A 16,141-nucleotide genomic window follows, 5' to 3' on the forward strand; every position below is an offset into this window, starting at 1 on the left:
CCAACCCTATGGGACCAGGGAGTGCGTCAGAGGCATAATGCTCCCTTCATTAGCCTACTGATTCTGACGCACACACACACACACACACACACACACACACACACACACACACACACACGCACACACGCACAAACAGACAACAACATCAACAGCACAAAGCTGCAGAAAAGTGTGGAGGACATCTTCCCTGTTGTGTGATCACTGTGTGTGTGTGTGTGTGTGTGTGCGTGCGTGTGTGCGTGCGTGCGTGTGTGCACGCGCATGCTCGCTTCTTTGCTTGTCATCTTTTTGCTCTCTGACACTTTATTCTAACTTTTTTTTTGTTTCTCCCACTCCCTCTGTGTCTCCCTCACTGGCTCCCTCTTTCTGTCTACTTATGACTCAGAAGTGCGCAAAAAAAACTTTTATCTGTGTTTGTGCTCTCTGCGCACACTCCGATGTGAGCCAATAAGCCATCCTGGAGTTTACCCAAGGATGAGCGGAGATGAACTGGAGCTGCCTCATAACTCTGAAGAGGTGGGTGGTGAAGGAGGGGGGGGGAACCGATTACATGTGAGACAGAAAAGACGGTGGCAGAGCAAGGAGATGTGACGCTGGGGTGTTTACATTCCATGTGAGACACACACAGGTAGAGTGGGGGAGAGGCTGGGTTGAGAAATATAAGCTGGATTTCAAGCAAGAGAGGAAAAACTTCACTTGGTGCCCTGCCTAAGGCTATATGGGGGTTTTAGGGAGGAAGTCCCACAAACTCAAGCCAGTATGCATCTATTTATTTTATTATCTGTCTCAATATTCTATTCTATTTAATTGTATTGTATTCTGATGTAGTCATGCTCGTGTTGTAATTTGCTTTAAAGTGTTTTGTTTTTCGCATTTCCTTATATCTATTAAACCAAATTGATAGGCGCAAACAATGATTCTGCAATCAAGCCGCATTCAAGCTCAGACCACGTTGTAAAATATGAAAAACATGACACTTTGTCTTTTGATGTGTACTAGAAGAAGCTGGTGCAGAATATATTTCTTTTCATTACATGTTGCAAGAGAGAGAAATCATTTTCTCTGACTTTGAAGCTTCTCAGGGTGCATTTGAGGAGAATATAGATGCTGCATTTCATTCTAACTAATTGGGAAGTTAGTGTACAAGGTTGTGTACTATGTGGTTTCTCATATTTTGCACACCTGCTGTTTTTGTTTTGGGTTGGTTGGTGTCAAGCTGACCTTTGGCTGCACTGGCTGCACCATGCCAGGCCAGGCACAGGTCAGGATGTTGATGTGAGGGCCAAGAGTGGAGGTGGAGAAAACGTGTGAGGTCTGGGGTATGTGCTGGAGCAAAGAGAAAGAGAGAGAGAGAGAGACTAGTGAAAGAGAGGAGGCGAGAGGAGGAAGGGGGAGGTGGGGTTGGGGAGGTAGAGGGAGGGAGAGAGAGAGAGAGGCAACCGATATGTCTCGGCGATGACTCACCGATGCTGGGTATTTATAGCATCAGAAGGGAGGGAGGGAGTGAGGGGAGTGGTGGGGAGCGGAGGAGTGGAGGGGGCAAACGGTTTGGGAGGCAGCCAGATCAGCATCATCACACCGCCTAACAGGGAGTGGTGAAGAGAGAGAGAGAGAGAGAGAGAGAGAGAGAGAGAGAGAGAGAGAGACTGCGGAGATAAAGCAGCAGAAAGAGAGGAAAGGATGGTGGGAGGGACGGAGGAGAGAAGGAAGTTGGAAAAAACAAGCAAAGTGGAGAAGAAGAAGACAGAGAGGGAAGGGGTTGGATGAATGAGAATGAATAATAATGGAGAGATGAGAAGATGAAGTGTGAAGAAGAGGAGCGGAGACAAAAATAGAACAGTATTCACTTGAGTAAGAGCATATTTAAATACCTCTCATTAAAACAGTCTTGTGCAACTGCTACTATGACAGAGAGAACATGAACATACGTAAACACCACACAGTTTCAATGTTTTTGGATAATACATGTTTTGTTTTTCCATCTGTGTTTGCAATGACTCACATTTGCAAAAACAGACTTTTTTTCCAGAGCCTTCAGACACTGGTCAAATGGACTCATGCAGAGGAGGACAAGGAGAGGTGGCAGACTCTAATGAACATAAAAATCACTGCGGTTGCCTGGACACTGTACATCTCAAATAATGGACGCACATAAAGCTGTGACATGGACAACCAATTAGGAAGACAAAAGGACAAAAGTCCAATTAGAGAGGGGGGAAGAATACATGAACCGTAGTGATTAGCACACATTCATGTAGTTATCATATCAGTTTTTGCTGTAAATAAAAACATAATTTTACAGTTCAGTAGCTGTTTGTAAGACATTATTAATTATGTTGTTATTTAATCTATTACAAATGAATCCCCCTGTTTCAACAAATTTAATCTCACACTTAGTCTACTTCTGTTTCTAAATCTGCCTGCTTCATTGACAGGGTTTCTTCATCAAAAAACACATCCTGTCTCAGCCTGCAGTGACGTCAGCTGGTGCGTCAGGCTGCATCCCTCACCATAGACACTAGCATCATCTGTGCACGTGGGTTTATATATACACACACACACACTCTCTCTCTCACACACACACACACACACACACATGCACAGTGAGTAGGTGAAGGGGGTGGACACAAAGACGGTGCGTTGAAAAAGGGATGAGTCAGAACACCAAGGTGAACGCTTGCAGTCATTAAAATGTACAGGGTCTAAAACGAGGGGTGGAGGGGATTAATAATGAGGGAAAAGTGCAGAGTGCAGGTTGGTAGGTTAGCTGAAGGCAGAGTCGGGAAAGAGATGAAACCAAAGAGAAGTTTAGGAAAGGCAGAAAATAGTGCTATAAATTGGGTATGGTCGTCTAACAGAGGGAGGAGAATCAAGTTTGTTGTGCTGGAGGGAAGATGTGTCTGATAAAGTGACTCAAATGTTGAAGATTGTATTGCTAAGTAAAAGCAAGCTCAGGATCTGCCACACAAACTGCAAAGCATTGGGAGCTCTAATGAGGCTAAAGGCAGAATGAGTAAGATTTTACTAAATATATACATATATATAGACTCATACAAAAATATATATCTCAGTTATCAGACATTATCTACTAATAGTCAGCTGCCATCTGCCTGTATTTTTCATTTTGTTATGTTTGAAGGAATCCTTGGCATCTGACTTTGGGCAGTGGGTGTGAAGTTTCCTGGCCAATGACAGTACACAAGGTTTCAGGACTGGACTTTGTAAAACTGCAGTGATCAGGTGCCAAATTGTGAGCGTGCCTCCAAGAAGAAAGCTGAGAAATCCTACTTTTTTTTTGCTTCAAAGCCACAAACCATAACCTATGAGATTACAGCTTTATTATTCTCACATCATTTCTAGTTAATCAACCTCTCTATTTTACAATCACATTTTAACTGTGTCAGATAAAAGAGGCATATAATGTGAAAAAATGTGTAACAAATGAGAATCATGTGTTTTTAATATTTAGAAGAGTTAAAGAAGATTTTTAAGACTTACTTTTATTCCCTTACTTTGAAAGGTGTTCAACCTGTTTAAATGTGTTTCTATATTAAACTTGTATTATTTTTCCATCATGTTTCCTTTGAACTGTATATTGCTTGCTTTTATGCCAGACATGTATCGCCCATGACTGTTCTTGTGAAGCACCTTGGTGCAAAAATGAAATAAACTTAAAAAAATACTTTTTGATATATTTTAGGGATGCATTATGCACCTGTTCTCAACTTTGCTGAGAGTTCAATAGATCAATACAAATTCTGTCTGTATTCGTAGCTATATTTCAGAAGCGTAGCTATTGTGATCTCTCAGACTTCTTCACCCGCAGTGTCTCACGGAGAGATACCACAGGTCTTTTCTTCCTGCAGTGGTAAGACTCTTTAACCAATAACAATTACATCACCAAAACGGTCTCAAGTGCAATATTTCCCCAATCCAGTTCATCCTTCTCTTCTTTTACATGTGCAATATGTCTTTCTATCCATCTTCCCAGTTCTGTTCTGTACAATGTTTATACCTAGGCTACAAGTCTGTGCACATTTTCACTGCGTTATTGGTTTTGGAAATATTTGTAAATTTACTTATTTAGTTGTGTATATATGTTGTAAGATATGCTTAGTTTGACTTCTTTAATTCTTTAATAATGACTTTAATGATAACTTATGAATAATTGCTATTTTATAGGCTCTTTTTTGCTTTATACTGTTTTGCACTAGGCCTATCTACTTTGCTGCTGTAACACTTAAATTTCCCTGTTGTGGGACGAATAAAGGATATCTTATCTTATCCTATCATTCATAGGTTTGTGGGATATGTTTGGAAACCTCTAGTTCAACATCTTTGCCATTGTCATCTTAGATCTTTGAGGCTCACATTCAGCAAGAGGTGTTCACCAATGTAAAGTTATTAGTGTTACAACCAAAGGTGGGTGGCTCAATTGATCCCCAGTGTTTCCCATTGATCAATTTTCTGTGAGATGGTGGATACCATGTGAATTTTTATGTATTGGAGTAAAAGCCAAGAGTTCTTGTGAGAAGTAACAAACTTGCTGTTCTCTCACACAAAACTGCAATGAGGGACTGAAAAAAAGGTGTGTTCATCACTTATATTAGGGCCAGCTGTCTTGTTTGTAGAGCAAGGCCAACAATAACCCTGACTCTTAGATTGGCAGTCAGCAATGGATGCATTTGTAGGAAACACTGAGCTAGTTTACAAGCCTGGTAAAAGTAACAAACAAACAAACAAAAAAAACAGTGTGTACATAGATGTATGTTATCTGGTGCTAGCACTGATTCTACTTCACTCATCCAAAATACCAGAGCACGTACTTCTTGGGAAGGCAGTTAGCACAGTACATCTCATAGCAGGCATTTATCCAATATATGCATGGCCACTTCAAAAACACAAAACTTCAAGTTCAATATGTGGAATTAGCTGAAGTAGCAAAAAGTAGACTACTAGCACTCACTTGCCATGACCCCACCCACAGTTGGGTTGCCCTGTGTAAACATTGACTGGACCTGACAATTAGCTAACCTTGGCAGAATGGCCATAAACGGGGGGAAATGGCTAGTCTGCCTAAAAAACTTCAACACTAAAACCCCTGACAATGCAAAAGCAACAATTTACCATTTGGCTGGTGGTTACTTCCTGGATAACTTGTTCCACATACTCTTGGATATAGCTACTGCTGGGTATACTGCTGCTGGTTAAGAAAAAAAAAAGGAAATTTAATGTGATGTTAATATACTCCTGTTTCCAAAGAATTGAAAATGACATGGTGATGCAGAGTTAGTTTACACCAAGTGGCAACCTCCGGTCTAAAAATATGAGTCCAATGCGGAAGTGCTAGAAACTGCAGTTCATTGAGGATCCGCTTGAGGCTGGCTCCGGAAGTACCGGAAACCACATACACACCAATTCAAAGAAGCCGATCTTTACAGCAGAAATACACATGTTTACAGCCTGGTATAAAAGACGAGTGTAGTCTAGATAGTTCATTTCTAGATCGGCTCACACTGTAGAGGGGGGGGGTTCTAACACAGCAATTTCGAAGATATTGAGATTACGAGTCTTCCAATGAGAGGCACAGCTGACTTGATTGACAGGCGGGAACACTGTAGCTGTTGGCTAGGAGGCTCAAAGCCCACCTCTTTGCGTCACAATCACTCGACAGCAGCAATATGGCTGCTGACGACGATTAGCCTCAAAACAGCGCTTCAGAAACAGATTGATGATGTCACGGATTCTACGTCCATAATTTATACAGTCTATGATAACAACAGGGCTTTTAATGAGTCAGTCTTCTACTGATGGCCATCTTTTATTCTGAGCAATTCCCCATGAAAGACAAACACATCAATTTTCCAGTTGGCCACTTAGCTTAGCCTGGCATAAACGTGAGAAACAAAAGGAAACAGCCAGCCTGGCTCTGTTTAAAAATGTACTTAGTGTACTAACACCTCTGGAACTCAGTATTTAATCCCTCACCTCCTTTTGTTCACTTCTTTTACAGCATGACTAGCGTAAGAGCAAATTTTGAGGTTTTTTTTTTAGGCTACAGCAGGTGGATTTTTAACAAAGCCTTGCTATCTGTTCCCTCCTCCTGTCTTTATCAGATTCAGAATCAGAAATACTTTATTTATCCCGGGGGAATTCAGTTGTTACAGAATGCTCTTATACACAATAGCCGTTTTTCGACCGCAGGAACTTTACCCCGGAACTAGTGACTTTACCCCTGAACTACGTGCGTTTCGACCGGAGGAACCAGGGTCTAAATTTAGTTCAGGGGTAGATAATCTCCCCCCTGAAAAGCCCCTGCTTGGGGGGTAGTACTTTTTAAAGGTCCTGGGACTTTTGGTGAACGTAACGGTGTTTGTGGAGTTTACACAGTTGTTGAAACACAGAGGGAGTTCCTGTGAATGCATACCAGTTTAGTTTTTTATTAAGATTTCAAAACATTATTTAATTTATTTATTTTCCTCCTTACGTCACTGGCCTGATTTGCACAATCTACCCGGGTCTTCAGCCTGCGGTCGAAACGCAGACAACAATGGGGGCACAGGAACCTTTTAGTTCAGGGTAAAGCAGTTCTGGGGGCTAAAAGACCCTGGAACTCTCGGTCGAAATGCACCTAGTATGAAAAAGTCAAAATATTAATAGAAAAAATAATATAAGATATAAATACAAATTAAATAATATAAATTGGATTAATAATAAATATATACAGAAACGCAGTATAGTTACAGTTCGCTATGTACAAAAGTGCTGGGAATGAAGGTATTATATACAGGATGTTGAAGTGGCAGGGATATTGCACAGTGTGTTGCATGTTATTGCACAGAGTTTAGAGAATATAGTTCAGTCATCAGAGGGAGGAGTTGTAGAGTCTGATGGCCACAGGCAGGAATGACTTCCTGTTGTGTTCTGTGGTGCATTTAGGGGGGGATCAGTCTTGCACTGAATGTGCTCCTGTGTTTCATCAGCACGTTGTAGAGAGGGCGGTGGATGTTGTCCATGATGCTGTGGAGCTTTGACAGAGTCCTCCTCTCTGTCACTGCTGTCAGAGAGTCAAGCTCCACCCCAACAATCATTATGCTAGGCTAAGCTGGCTGGCTAACTGGAGAATGAATAGTGTCTTGAATGCCAGACTGCTCAGAGTAGAAAAATGGCCATTAGCGGCAGACAGACTCATTAATTCAGAGATATGAACCCCACTCCCACGGGTCTTCAGCTGCATTCTTGTCACATGACACACACCTGCCCTTTTCTTAAAGTGTTGAATCTCCACTTTCATTCCTTCCTATCTCTCCTTCAGATCTCCTGTCTCTTCACTACATTGCAAAAGGGATCACCCTCCAATCCTTACTTCTTCTCCTCTATCCTAATGACTCAGACAACATATTGTAGCTCTTATCAACCCATAGTCTCTGCTCCTGGCTAAAAGCACCTGAAGACAAGGACCATTCTTTAACACCAGTAATTGGCACAAGGGGGGGAGATGAGTCTGAAGGGTACAACAGAGGAGAGAGAGTAATGAATGTAAGTCACCAAGCAAATGACAATGTTAAAGAAAGAAGCTACCAACCTGTGGGAGGAGACGAAGGTGGAAACAGATGAAAGAGTTTAGGGGCTGCGTCACCATGGAGACGTTGGTCGAGAAGAAGGCGAGCCATGACAACAGGCGTGCCGTTCTCCCACCGCCTCATGATGGGGGGTGACGAGGTGAGGAGGAGGAGAATGAAAACAAAGGAGCGACACTACATTTGGCCCTGTCGTCTCTCTTCCACAATGATTGTGTTAGATTTTTTTATTTTTTCATGAGAAGATGTTCGAGAAAGAAACCCAAGGCCGAAGCAATGAAGTGTTTTGCAGTTCTCTAACCTTGACTCCTGGTTGAGTCATGAATCCTTGAGCCGGTGAGGTATAAAAGCATCAATCTGAACACACACAAAGGATCAAAAACAGCCCAGAGATGCAGCTCTGTGAGTGTGTGTGTTTGAATGTGAACATATGGACGTGTGCCTTTGTGACGCACAGAAGCCTCTATTGGTCTGGTATCGCTCCCTCCCTGCTGCTTTGATTGACATGTGGATAAACAGAAGTGCAGTCCCAATTGACTGCTGCGGGTTTAGAGACTGGAGGAGGAGGAAGAGGAAGAGGAAGATGATTGTTTTATCATAGAAGAGAGAAAATTATGCAAATATGAATTCGATGAATGGATGATGAGAGTAAGATTAAATTTGACATGTTAATTTGGACCTGGTTGAGAAATATTAATATTAAAATATCTCAATCGAAAAACAGCACTCTATGGTAGATGGTTTCAAGGACTATTTATGCAAAATAATTTCCAACCTAACTACAACAGAAAATATTCTGCAAATCAGTTCCATGAAGGACAGAAAGAGTCTATCGTGTACAATAGTTAGAGAAAAAGGGAGCAATCATATTCTACAGTCACATGCAAATGTTTAACCCAATCAAAATAATGTAAAAGAATCTAAAAGGCTTACAAAAATGGGACTCTAAAAAGGACTCACTCTCTTCTAAAAAAAAAAAAAACATGCAAAATTTCAAAACAAATGAGACACTATAGGACAAAAACATGTTCCAAGTTAAGTTAAAGAAAATGTGTCATGGATAACTTGTAATGTTAAAAATGAAATCTTGTGCAGTAAACAAACAATGATTTGGAAATGATGAGAACAATACTAATTTCAACAGCCTAGCACCGAGGCAAGAATGAGGCATGTGCAGTTGTCAAGCTGATTCAAGGTTAACATTTACTTGAGTCTGTCTCAACTCTTTATAAATGCTATTTTACATAATGTGCTAAATATCAGCAGTTGGTGAATTCAACTAACCCATGATAAGATTAGCTTAGTATGGCCTTTATGTTCACCTTGATTGCAGCAGGGGTATGTCCAGATGGGTGGCAAAATTTAATTGGCCACCACAGGTGCCACCTCCAGACTCTAACCTATGATTGGCTATTCATCTTAACTGAAGCAAGGCTTATGTTAAAATCAACTATGACTGTATTGCAATAGGCTGCTATACATTTCCAAAGTACTTTAAATTGTTTTAAAAAAGTAAATAAATAAAATCTTCACTCATCTTTTTAAAGATACGTTTGTAGGTGAGGAATCAGTCCAACCAAGATTACAAGCCAACCCCTGCGCACTGTTAAACAGTCAAAAATACATGTACCGTACACATTTTGGTACAGAAATGTTGCCATTAAATACATTTTTTACAGTCAGAGTGCAGGAGTTTGCTAGCTTTTTTTTAAAGTTGCTTGGGACTTCAGACAAACATCTCCTATATAATCATTAGAGACAAAAGATGCTTGTGGTGTCACTCTTTTTAAAGAAAATAAATTATACACTGAAATTCAACATCTGCTTGATACTTTGATGTCATCGGTTAAAGTAGATATGATTAGTGGACATGGGGAGGGTAATTCTATGTATCTGTGTAGGCTATTTATCACCCCTATATAAGTCATTCCCCAAATTGAGACACCCCAGTCTGAAAAAAAAGTCTGGACACACCCCTGGAGTGTGGAGTTAAGCTTTTGAGAAAATGAACAACTGACTGACAGACTCAGTCGGGCCGAGGCACAGTTTCAGTTTTATTAATTTTACAGGTCCACAAAAATAGAACCACCTACAAGATTTCATATTAGAACAAATAGAACATAAAGATTTTTCACCAAGCTTGCAAATCGTTATTTCTTTGTTAGGTAGGGGAGCTGATGAAAACAAGTATACCACGGTAACCAGAACAGAGAAGACACCCATCAGTACTTTGCCAACAATAAACTAATTAAGCTCACTAGATATATAGGGATAATGTGGGTTAAATAAAAAAGGAAACAAAGCCAATAAGAGAGTAACAGTGGCACTAAGGACTCTTAATTGAATGAATGTGAATTCCCCTCTTCCTTGCTGTTACACTAATCAATGAACAAAGAGACAGAGAGAGTAAAAGGGGAACACAGCAGTACCAATCATTGTAAATGCCCCTCTTGTAAGTGTCTGTTGTAACTGTGTGGGTCTGTATGGAACGACGCACACAGACAGCTACACATCAGCCATCCCGCAGGGGAATGAGGGAATCAGACAGTGAATCTTTCAGCACAGCAGGAACCTGCTGGGATTTGAGTTTCAAATCTTCTGATCCATCACTCACAGTCCTTATTGTGCCCAGGGGGTTGAAAACAGATATAGACAGAACAAAGGCTACACCCAGAGAGATGCATGAAACACCTCTTTTTAAATAAATCAGTCAAATTACATTTGATGTACCGATGTATGGGCCTTTATTTGTAGAGTGAAAAGTTGTTTTTGTAATTTAATTTTGTATACCCTTCTCTGACATACTAATAAAACCCTGGAGACCAATGAAGCTCCTTTTTAAGTACAGTTCTGATGTGCTTGCACTATTGTTTTTATATATGTTCACTAGTATAGAGGCTCTGAATACTAGAGATAAAGCCTTACTTTTGGACTTTCATTAATTTACCCCAAGTTTTTGATCTATAATATGCAAAGGTGAGTTTTAAGAATGAGTCACTCACGTCACAGAAGCTGTGTGACAAGTTATTTTTAGAAGTGACAGAACGACAATATTAGAGTTTTATGACTCACAGTCTTTAAAATACAGAAAGCTCACGTGTTACAATTTTTAACTTCATTTGACCAACGTGCTTTCATCCTAGCCCTCATCTTCTTTATAACATCTTTGCCTTTTACTCCAGAGTTGACAAATGCATGATGACATTTTCATTACACAGCGGCCTCATATTAAATGACCCGAAAGTAGGAATTCATCTTCGTGCAGCCCCCTGTGTGCTTGTTCATTTTTCCGTTAAATTGATAGCAGACAATGAACATATTTTATTATATATCTTCTAATGGCCATGCAGGAGAATGCAACCTTTAAATGATTGATACTACAATGTGCTGGCTGCCTTTCGTGACCTCTGGAGTTGAGACTGTTTGTGAATGGAGAGCTGTGATGTCAGAGGAGGAGTGTGATGCTGTGGGATTATACAACACGTCTGACAAACACCACCACGCCTCTTCTTCTCTGTTTGTCCCTCTATCAGTCTCCCGGGTTGTGGTTCAGTTTCTTATTCTCTCCCCTATCATTTGATACACACACGCACACGCACACGCACACACACACACACACACACACACACACACACACACACACACACACACACATATACATATACACAATGACTTAAATAAGCACATACAGCAGCACCAGCAGCAAGTCAGATGGATGTGTTTTTACATCTAGAGGCTGCCTGCATCTCTTCAGCCCTGGAGAACATGCAGTTCACAGCACACACAAGTAAGAAAGAGCCTCCTGCTTTGACGGGGAAGCCAAAAGCTGATGTGGATGTGAAACATGGAATAACTAAGGAGCAGACCAGATGCAATTAGGTGTGCAATAAAACTAAGGGAGTGAGTGGTGTCAGAGCAGGTCGTAAATGGATGAGCATTTATGTGAGTAGCTATTGGCTCACCTGTCAGCATTTAGACTTGAAATGTTACAGCAGCTAGAAAGCTTTGAAACATGAGTGTATGGCCTATTTGTTATCTTACTGAGATGTTACAAAGCCAAAAACAAGGGTTGAGAATGTAATACTATATAGTTTTTGATTTATGTCTTACTTTTAAAGCATGAAATGGCTTAGCTTCAAATTATAGCTGTTTAGATATCTCAACAGGAGTTACTCCAATATCATAAAGTGCAGAAATTGGCTGTCTTTTTTTTTTTACAAATGATCTAGAAAGACATTTATTATGGTGCTTTTATTTTGATAGGTTGATATTACAAATTAAATATGCTACTCAAGTTATTATTAATGATCTTTTTTTTTTCAATGGTAACCATTTTTTTTCCCATCTGTTCAAAGTAGTATTATCTGGGCTTCAGATCTCCCATGAACTCTGTCACAACACCACACCTGACCTTCCATCAGCAGGTGTCATGCTGTTGCCCCTTTATCTTGTCGACCTGCGGAATGCAGGAGCTCTGGCCCCCAGCCGACAAGAGGGTGTTTATCACCATCTCTGTCAGAGAGAGAGAGAGAGAGAGAGAGAGAGAGAGAGAGAGAGAGAGAGAGAGAGAGAGAGAGAGAGAGAGAGAGAGAGAGAGAGAGAGAGAGAGAGGGATGGCTTCTAAACTGCGACAGCAACTCCGCGGTGGTTTTAGTCTGTGAGTCATCGCTGGAGTGTTTAACTCTTCATCTACCATGACAACGTTGATAGTGTAATATGTGCATATTGTTTTCTGGATGCCCAAGAAAGTAGAACCTTTATGGTGACATGTCAACATGACAGGAGACATATTTGGTAGTGCATGTATAATGTATTATAAGACGAAATAGTTCATAAACTGATGTTTTCTATGTTTAGAAGGGGGAAATAAGATGCTGTTTAAATGAATTAGGGTTTCCTTTTAATGTTTTATACAGGAACAGGCAATTAGATTCAGTGTTCTGATGCGTTACTCTTCACATAAACATATTGCTCTGTGTGAGACCTGGTCCTTGAAGTCAATACTTCTGCCTCCAGGCTTTTAGAGCACCTTCCAGTCAATATGCTTTCACGGATCTCCGCTGGGTAACAGACAGCAACGAGAACTATTTTTAAATCAGCAAGGTTTTTTAGTATGCCATATCATAAACCTGAATCATTTATATGGATTTTTTCGGACCGGCTCTTGCGTGTGCTGTGTGATGACGCGGTGGTCAGGTGTTGCCTCATATAACGGGGGGAGCTGTCCAAGTGCTGAAAACAGAAGAGAACGAGACCGCTACAGAGGAGATGATAAACACCTTCACTGCTGTCTGAGCTTTACTGCCAAAGGTAAGACAAAGATTTAGTTGGGGTAAATTATCTTTTTTTATTCAGATGCATAAATCTGAGTCGTATATAAAAGGACGTGTTTTTTTTTTATTTATAGTGATTGTATCGCCTCATGTAACAATGGAGGTTATCGATGTGAACAACCGCACAATCAACCATGGGTGATTAAATGAGTCCTTGGTACAGATTAATAATGCAGAAAAATGTTTTAAACATGGTTTGTGCCGTTCAGAAGAAATGGGATGTTGAGGTTGCCCATAACGACGCGGGGAGTGACTCATCCTGTGATGTGAATGTATCTCCTCACAAGCAGCATCGTTTTCAATTTGTGGAGCCTAACTCCCTGATAGCGTACAAATCCCAGATCAAAACAGACTCACGCGCACAGACGCTCGTTGCTTTCCTGTGAGTTTAATCTCCAATATAGCCTCCTCAGTAGAATGCTCGTGAATTTGTGTGATTGTGTTCGGTCAGTAACATTTTGTTCTCTCTTGATGCGCAGGTAAAACATAGCCTATAATGCTGCATTTCCACCACAAGTTGCCCGCGGGGGGAGCCCTGGTCCTGCTCGCCTTCCTTCTCCATGGATGCTCCGTGCAGGCTGCGTCTCTCCCCCGCCGCTACAGGCTCCGAGGCGGGGAGACTGAGGGGCAGCCGGCTGCCTACCCATCCAGCTCCGACATGATGAAAGCCCTGGAGTACATTGAAAATCTGAAGCAGCGGAACGGGGGCCGACCTGAACCCGCGGATTACGACGAAGTAGAAAAGTTCAGGGTCCTGCTCCAGCTCGCGTCGCAGCAGGACGAGGCTCCCGGGGACCGCCAGCCTGCCCCCGCCGTGGTGCAGCAGAGGCAGGATATTACTGCTGAGCAGCTGATGAAAGCCCTGCTCAGGTCTCTGCAAGATCAGGCCGGGAGAGATGCAAAAGTCAGTCCAGCTTCAGCGCCCAGGAATGACAGACGCACGCACAGGCATCGCACCAAAGACACGGAAGTCCCCGAGAGCGCACCGGCTGAGTACGGCAACTTCCCCAGACCCCATAAGAAGTATCCGCTCATGTTTGAGGACGAGGAGAACACCGACGCCAAGAGGGCTACAGAGGACCTGGATGAGCAGTACACACCCCAGAGCCTCGCCAATTTGCGCTCAATCTTTGAGGAGCTCGGGAGGATGCCCTCAGTGGGTGGCCAGAAAAGAGATGTGTTCGGGGACGAAGATGAAGATGAAGAAGAGGGAATCAGCCTGAGGAACCAGGCCTATGAGGATGTTGCCGGGGGAGAGGAGTGGGTCCCCGTGGAGGAGAGAGAGGAGACAGAGGAGATGGAGAATGGAAGCCACGAAGAGATGGACAGGGCGCTTGGAGAGCAGGAGGAGGCAGAAAGGGAGGAGATGCAGCGCAGGGCAAGCCAGGACCAGGAGGAGGCGGATGACGACACCAAGCTCGTGGACTACTACCTGTTGAAGGTCTTGGAAATGAGCGACCAGACCCAGAAGAGGGACAAGACCGGAGAGCAGAGGAAGAGACTCATCCGCCCCTCCATTGTTGATCCCCGGACCCTGAAAGATTTGCTGGAGCTCTCCTTGAAGCTACACGTGCCCCCGCAGGACCTCATCGATATGCTGCTCACCCAAGAGCTCAGAAAGCTTCACCGCGACCCCCACGCACCGACTCGCTACGCCACCGGCCAGACCCCAAAGATCCGGTACTACAGCCGCAGACTGCCGGTGAAGAGCAAGCCCGCCAATGAGGACATGGACAGAGAAGACTTTCTGGATATCATCGGAGTGGAAACGATCAGTAACGAGTATCCTGTGGTGCAGAGACCCCTGAAGACCCCCGCGGATAGGATCCCGGCGGCGTCAATCCCAGCTGCAAATTCTGGTCCGATTAAAATCCCTCCTCCATCCGGACGCAGGGAGAACCTCTTTTTATCCGAGCTCAACAAGATGCCCCTGAAGCGCCAGGCTGCTGCTGCTGCTGCTGATGATGACGACGAGGATGGAGATGTAGAAGACGAAGTGACCACCTACCTGGCAGCGAAAATCCTCACAGAGTACCCAAACCCAATCGCTAAGCGGGACACGCAGGCACAGCTGAAAGGCCAGTTCCCTTACGAGCTGTATGAGCGGGCCCTGAAGGACTACTTGGGGCAAGCAGATGCTGAGAAGAGGCCGGTAGCCAAGAGGGAGACCGAGGTGGCCACGGAGGAGAATGTAAACCCCACCGAGATGCAGGGGAAAGAGGAGGTAACAGCCAAGACGTCCGCTCCACAGACCATAAATGAAGAGGAGGAGGAAGGGAAGGAGCACCGCGAGAAAACAGTGGCTGGGATGTAGCCTTGCAAGACGCAGGAAAAATCAGAATATAGTGTTTATACTGTCTCAAAAATAAAGTTTGGTGGACGTGATCTAGTTTACAAATTTCTATCATAGAATTATAGCTTATACAAATGTCATCCTTATGAAAATGAACACTTAAAAAGTCCCTACTTGCTGCAAGAACATTATAGAAATATTAAAGGTGCAATCAATAAAGAAAAAGACATCCTCAGAACACTTTGATTGGATGTTAACTTGTCTTTGTCATCAAATTGCCTATGAATGCATTGATTAAATCACAATCTCACAATGGAAACCGAAGTTATTAAAGTTTTGTGATGATGTTACAGGTTTGTTTACATTAATGTTGTTTGTAAACAGCAGAAACGGGCCTATATTTTCAACTATAATCACCTGAGTATTGGCATACCATTTATTTTCATCTAACTATTTAATGACATACGTGATTATATCTGTTGAGTATAATGCAGACTGGGCCTGTAAACTCAAGTATACAGTATGACAGGAGAAGTACAGGGGCATTGTGGGAGTTGTCGTTACAGCAGAGAACGAATGTTGTTGTGGCTCTTGGTATATTCAGGGTTAGTGGATTTAATGTTATTATTATGGATAATTATTTCCAAGTCTAAATAGCAGACCGTTGCCTGCCTTCCAACCCTTTCATACTGCAAAGCTCTGTATCGTTGGCCTACCAGTGGTTGTGCTATGTATGCTCATTTTTAAACCATTTTGTACATGTTCAATAATGTGTGATAAATCACAGAGGAATAAAGCATCAGCTGTATTATTTTTCTTCTTGCTGAGTTGTGTTGCCTTATTAAAAAAACACCATACACCAAAGCCATGCTGGGTTTCAAATAACAGAAAGTATAGTGGAAATGATGACACTTCTAAAATAACGTCTCTCCAAT

General features: G+C 42.4%; 1 protein-coding gene across 2 annotated transcripts; it reads left to right on the forward strand.

Annotated features, from left to right (window-relative positions):
- The first annotated feature begins 12,537 nt into the window (after nt 1–12,537).
- scg2b (secretogranin II (chromogranin C), b) lies at nt 12,538–16,030 on the forward strand. Of its 2 annotated transcripts, none has more exons than XM_034703465.1 (2): nt 12,538–12,890; nt 13,393–16,030. In XM_034703465.1, exon 2 carries the CDS (start codon nt 13,410–13,412, stop codon nt 15,225–15,227), a length of 1,818 nt encoding a protein of 605 aa, XP_034559356.1. In that variant the 5' UTR covers nt 12,538–12,890; nt 13,393–13,409; the 3' UTR covers nt 15,228–16,030. The 2 variants fall into 2 exon arrangements, with proteins under 2 accessions (XP_034559356.1, XP_034559357.1); XM_034703466.1 differs by lacking the exon at nt 12,538–12,890 and adding an exon at nt 13,148–13,295 and having other exon boundaries at nt 13,393–16,021.
- The last annotated feature ends 111 nt before the right edge of the window (nt 16,031–16,141 follow it).

Source organism: Notolabrus celidotus, chromosome 15, assembly GCF_009762535.1.
Source record: "Notolabrus celidotus isolate fNotCel1 chromosome 15, fNotCel1.pri, whole genome shotgun sequence".
NCBI lineage: Eukaryota > Metazoa > Chordata > Actinopteri > Labriformes > Labridae > Notolabrus > Notolabrus celidotus.

Excerpts from the sequence above, each read along its gene's own strand:
- scg2b (XM_034703465.1), top strand. The coding sequence starts at position 13,410 with ATGCTGCATTTCCACCACAAGTTGCCCGCGGGGGGAGCCCTGGTCCTG.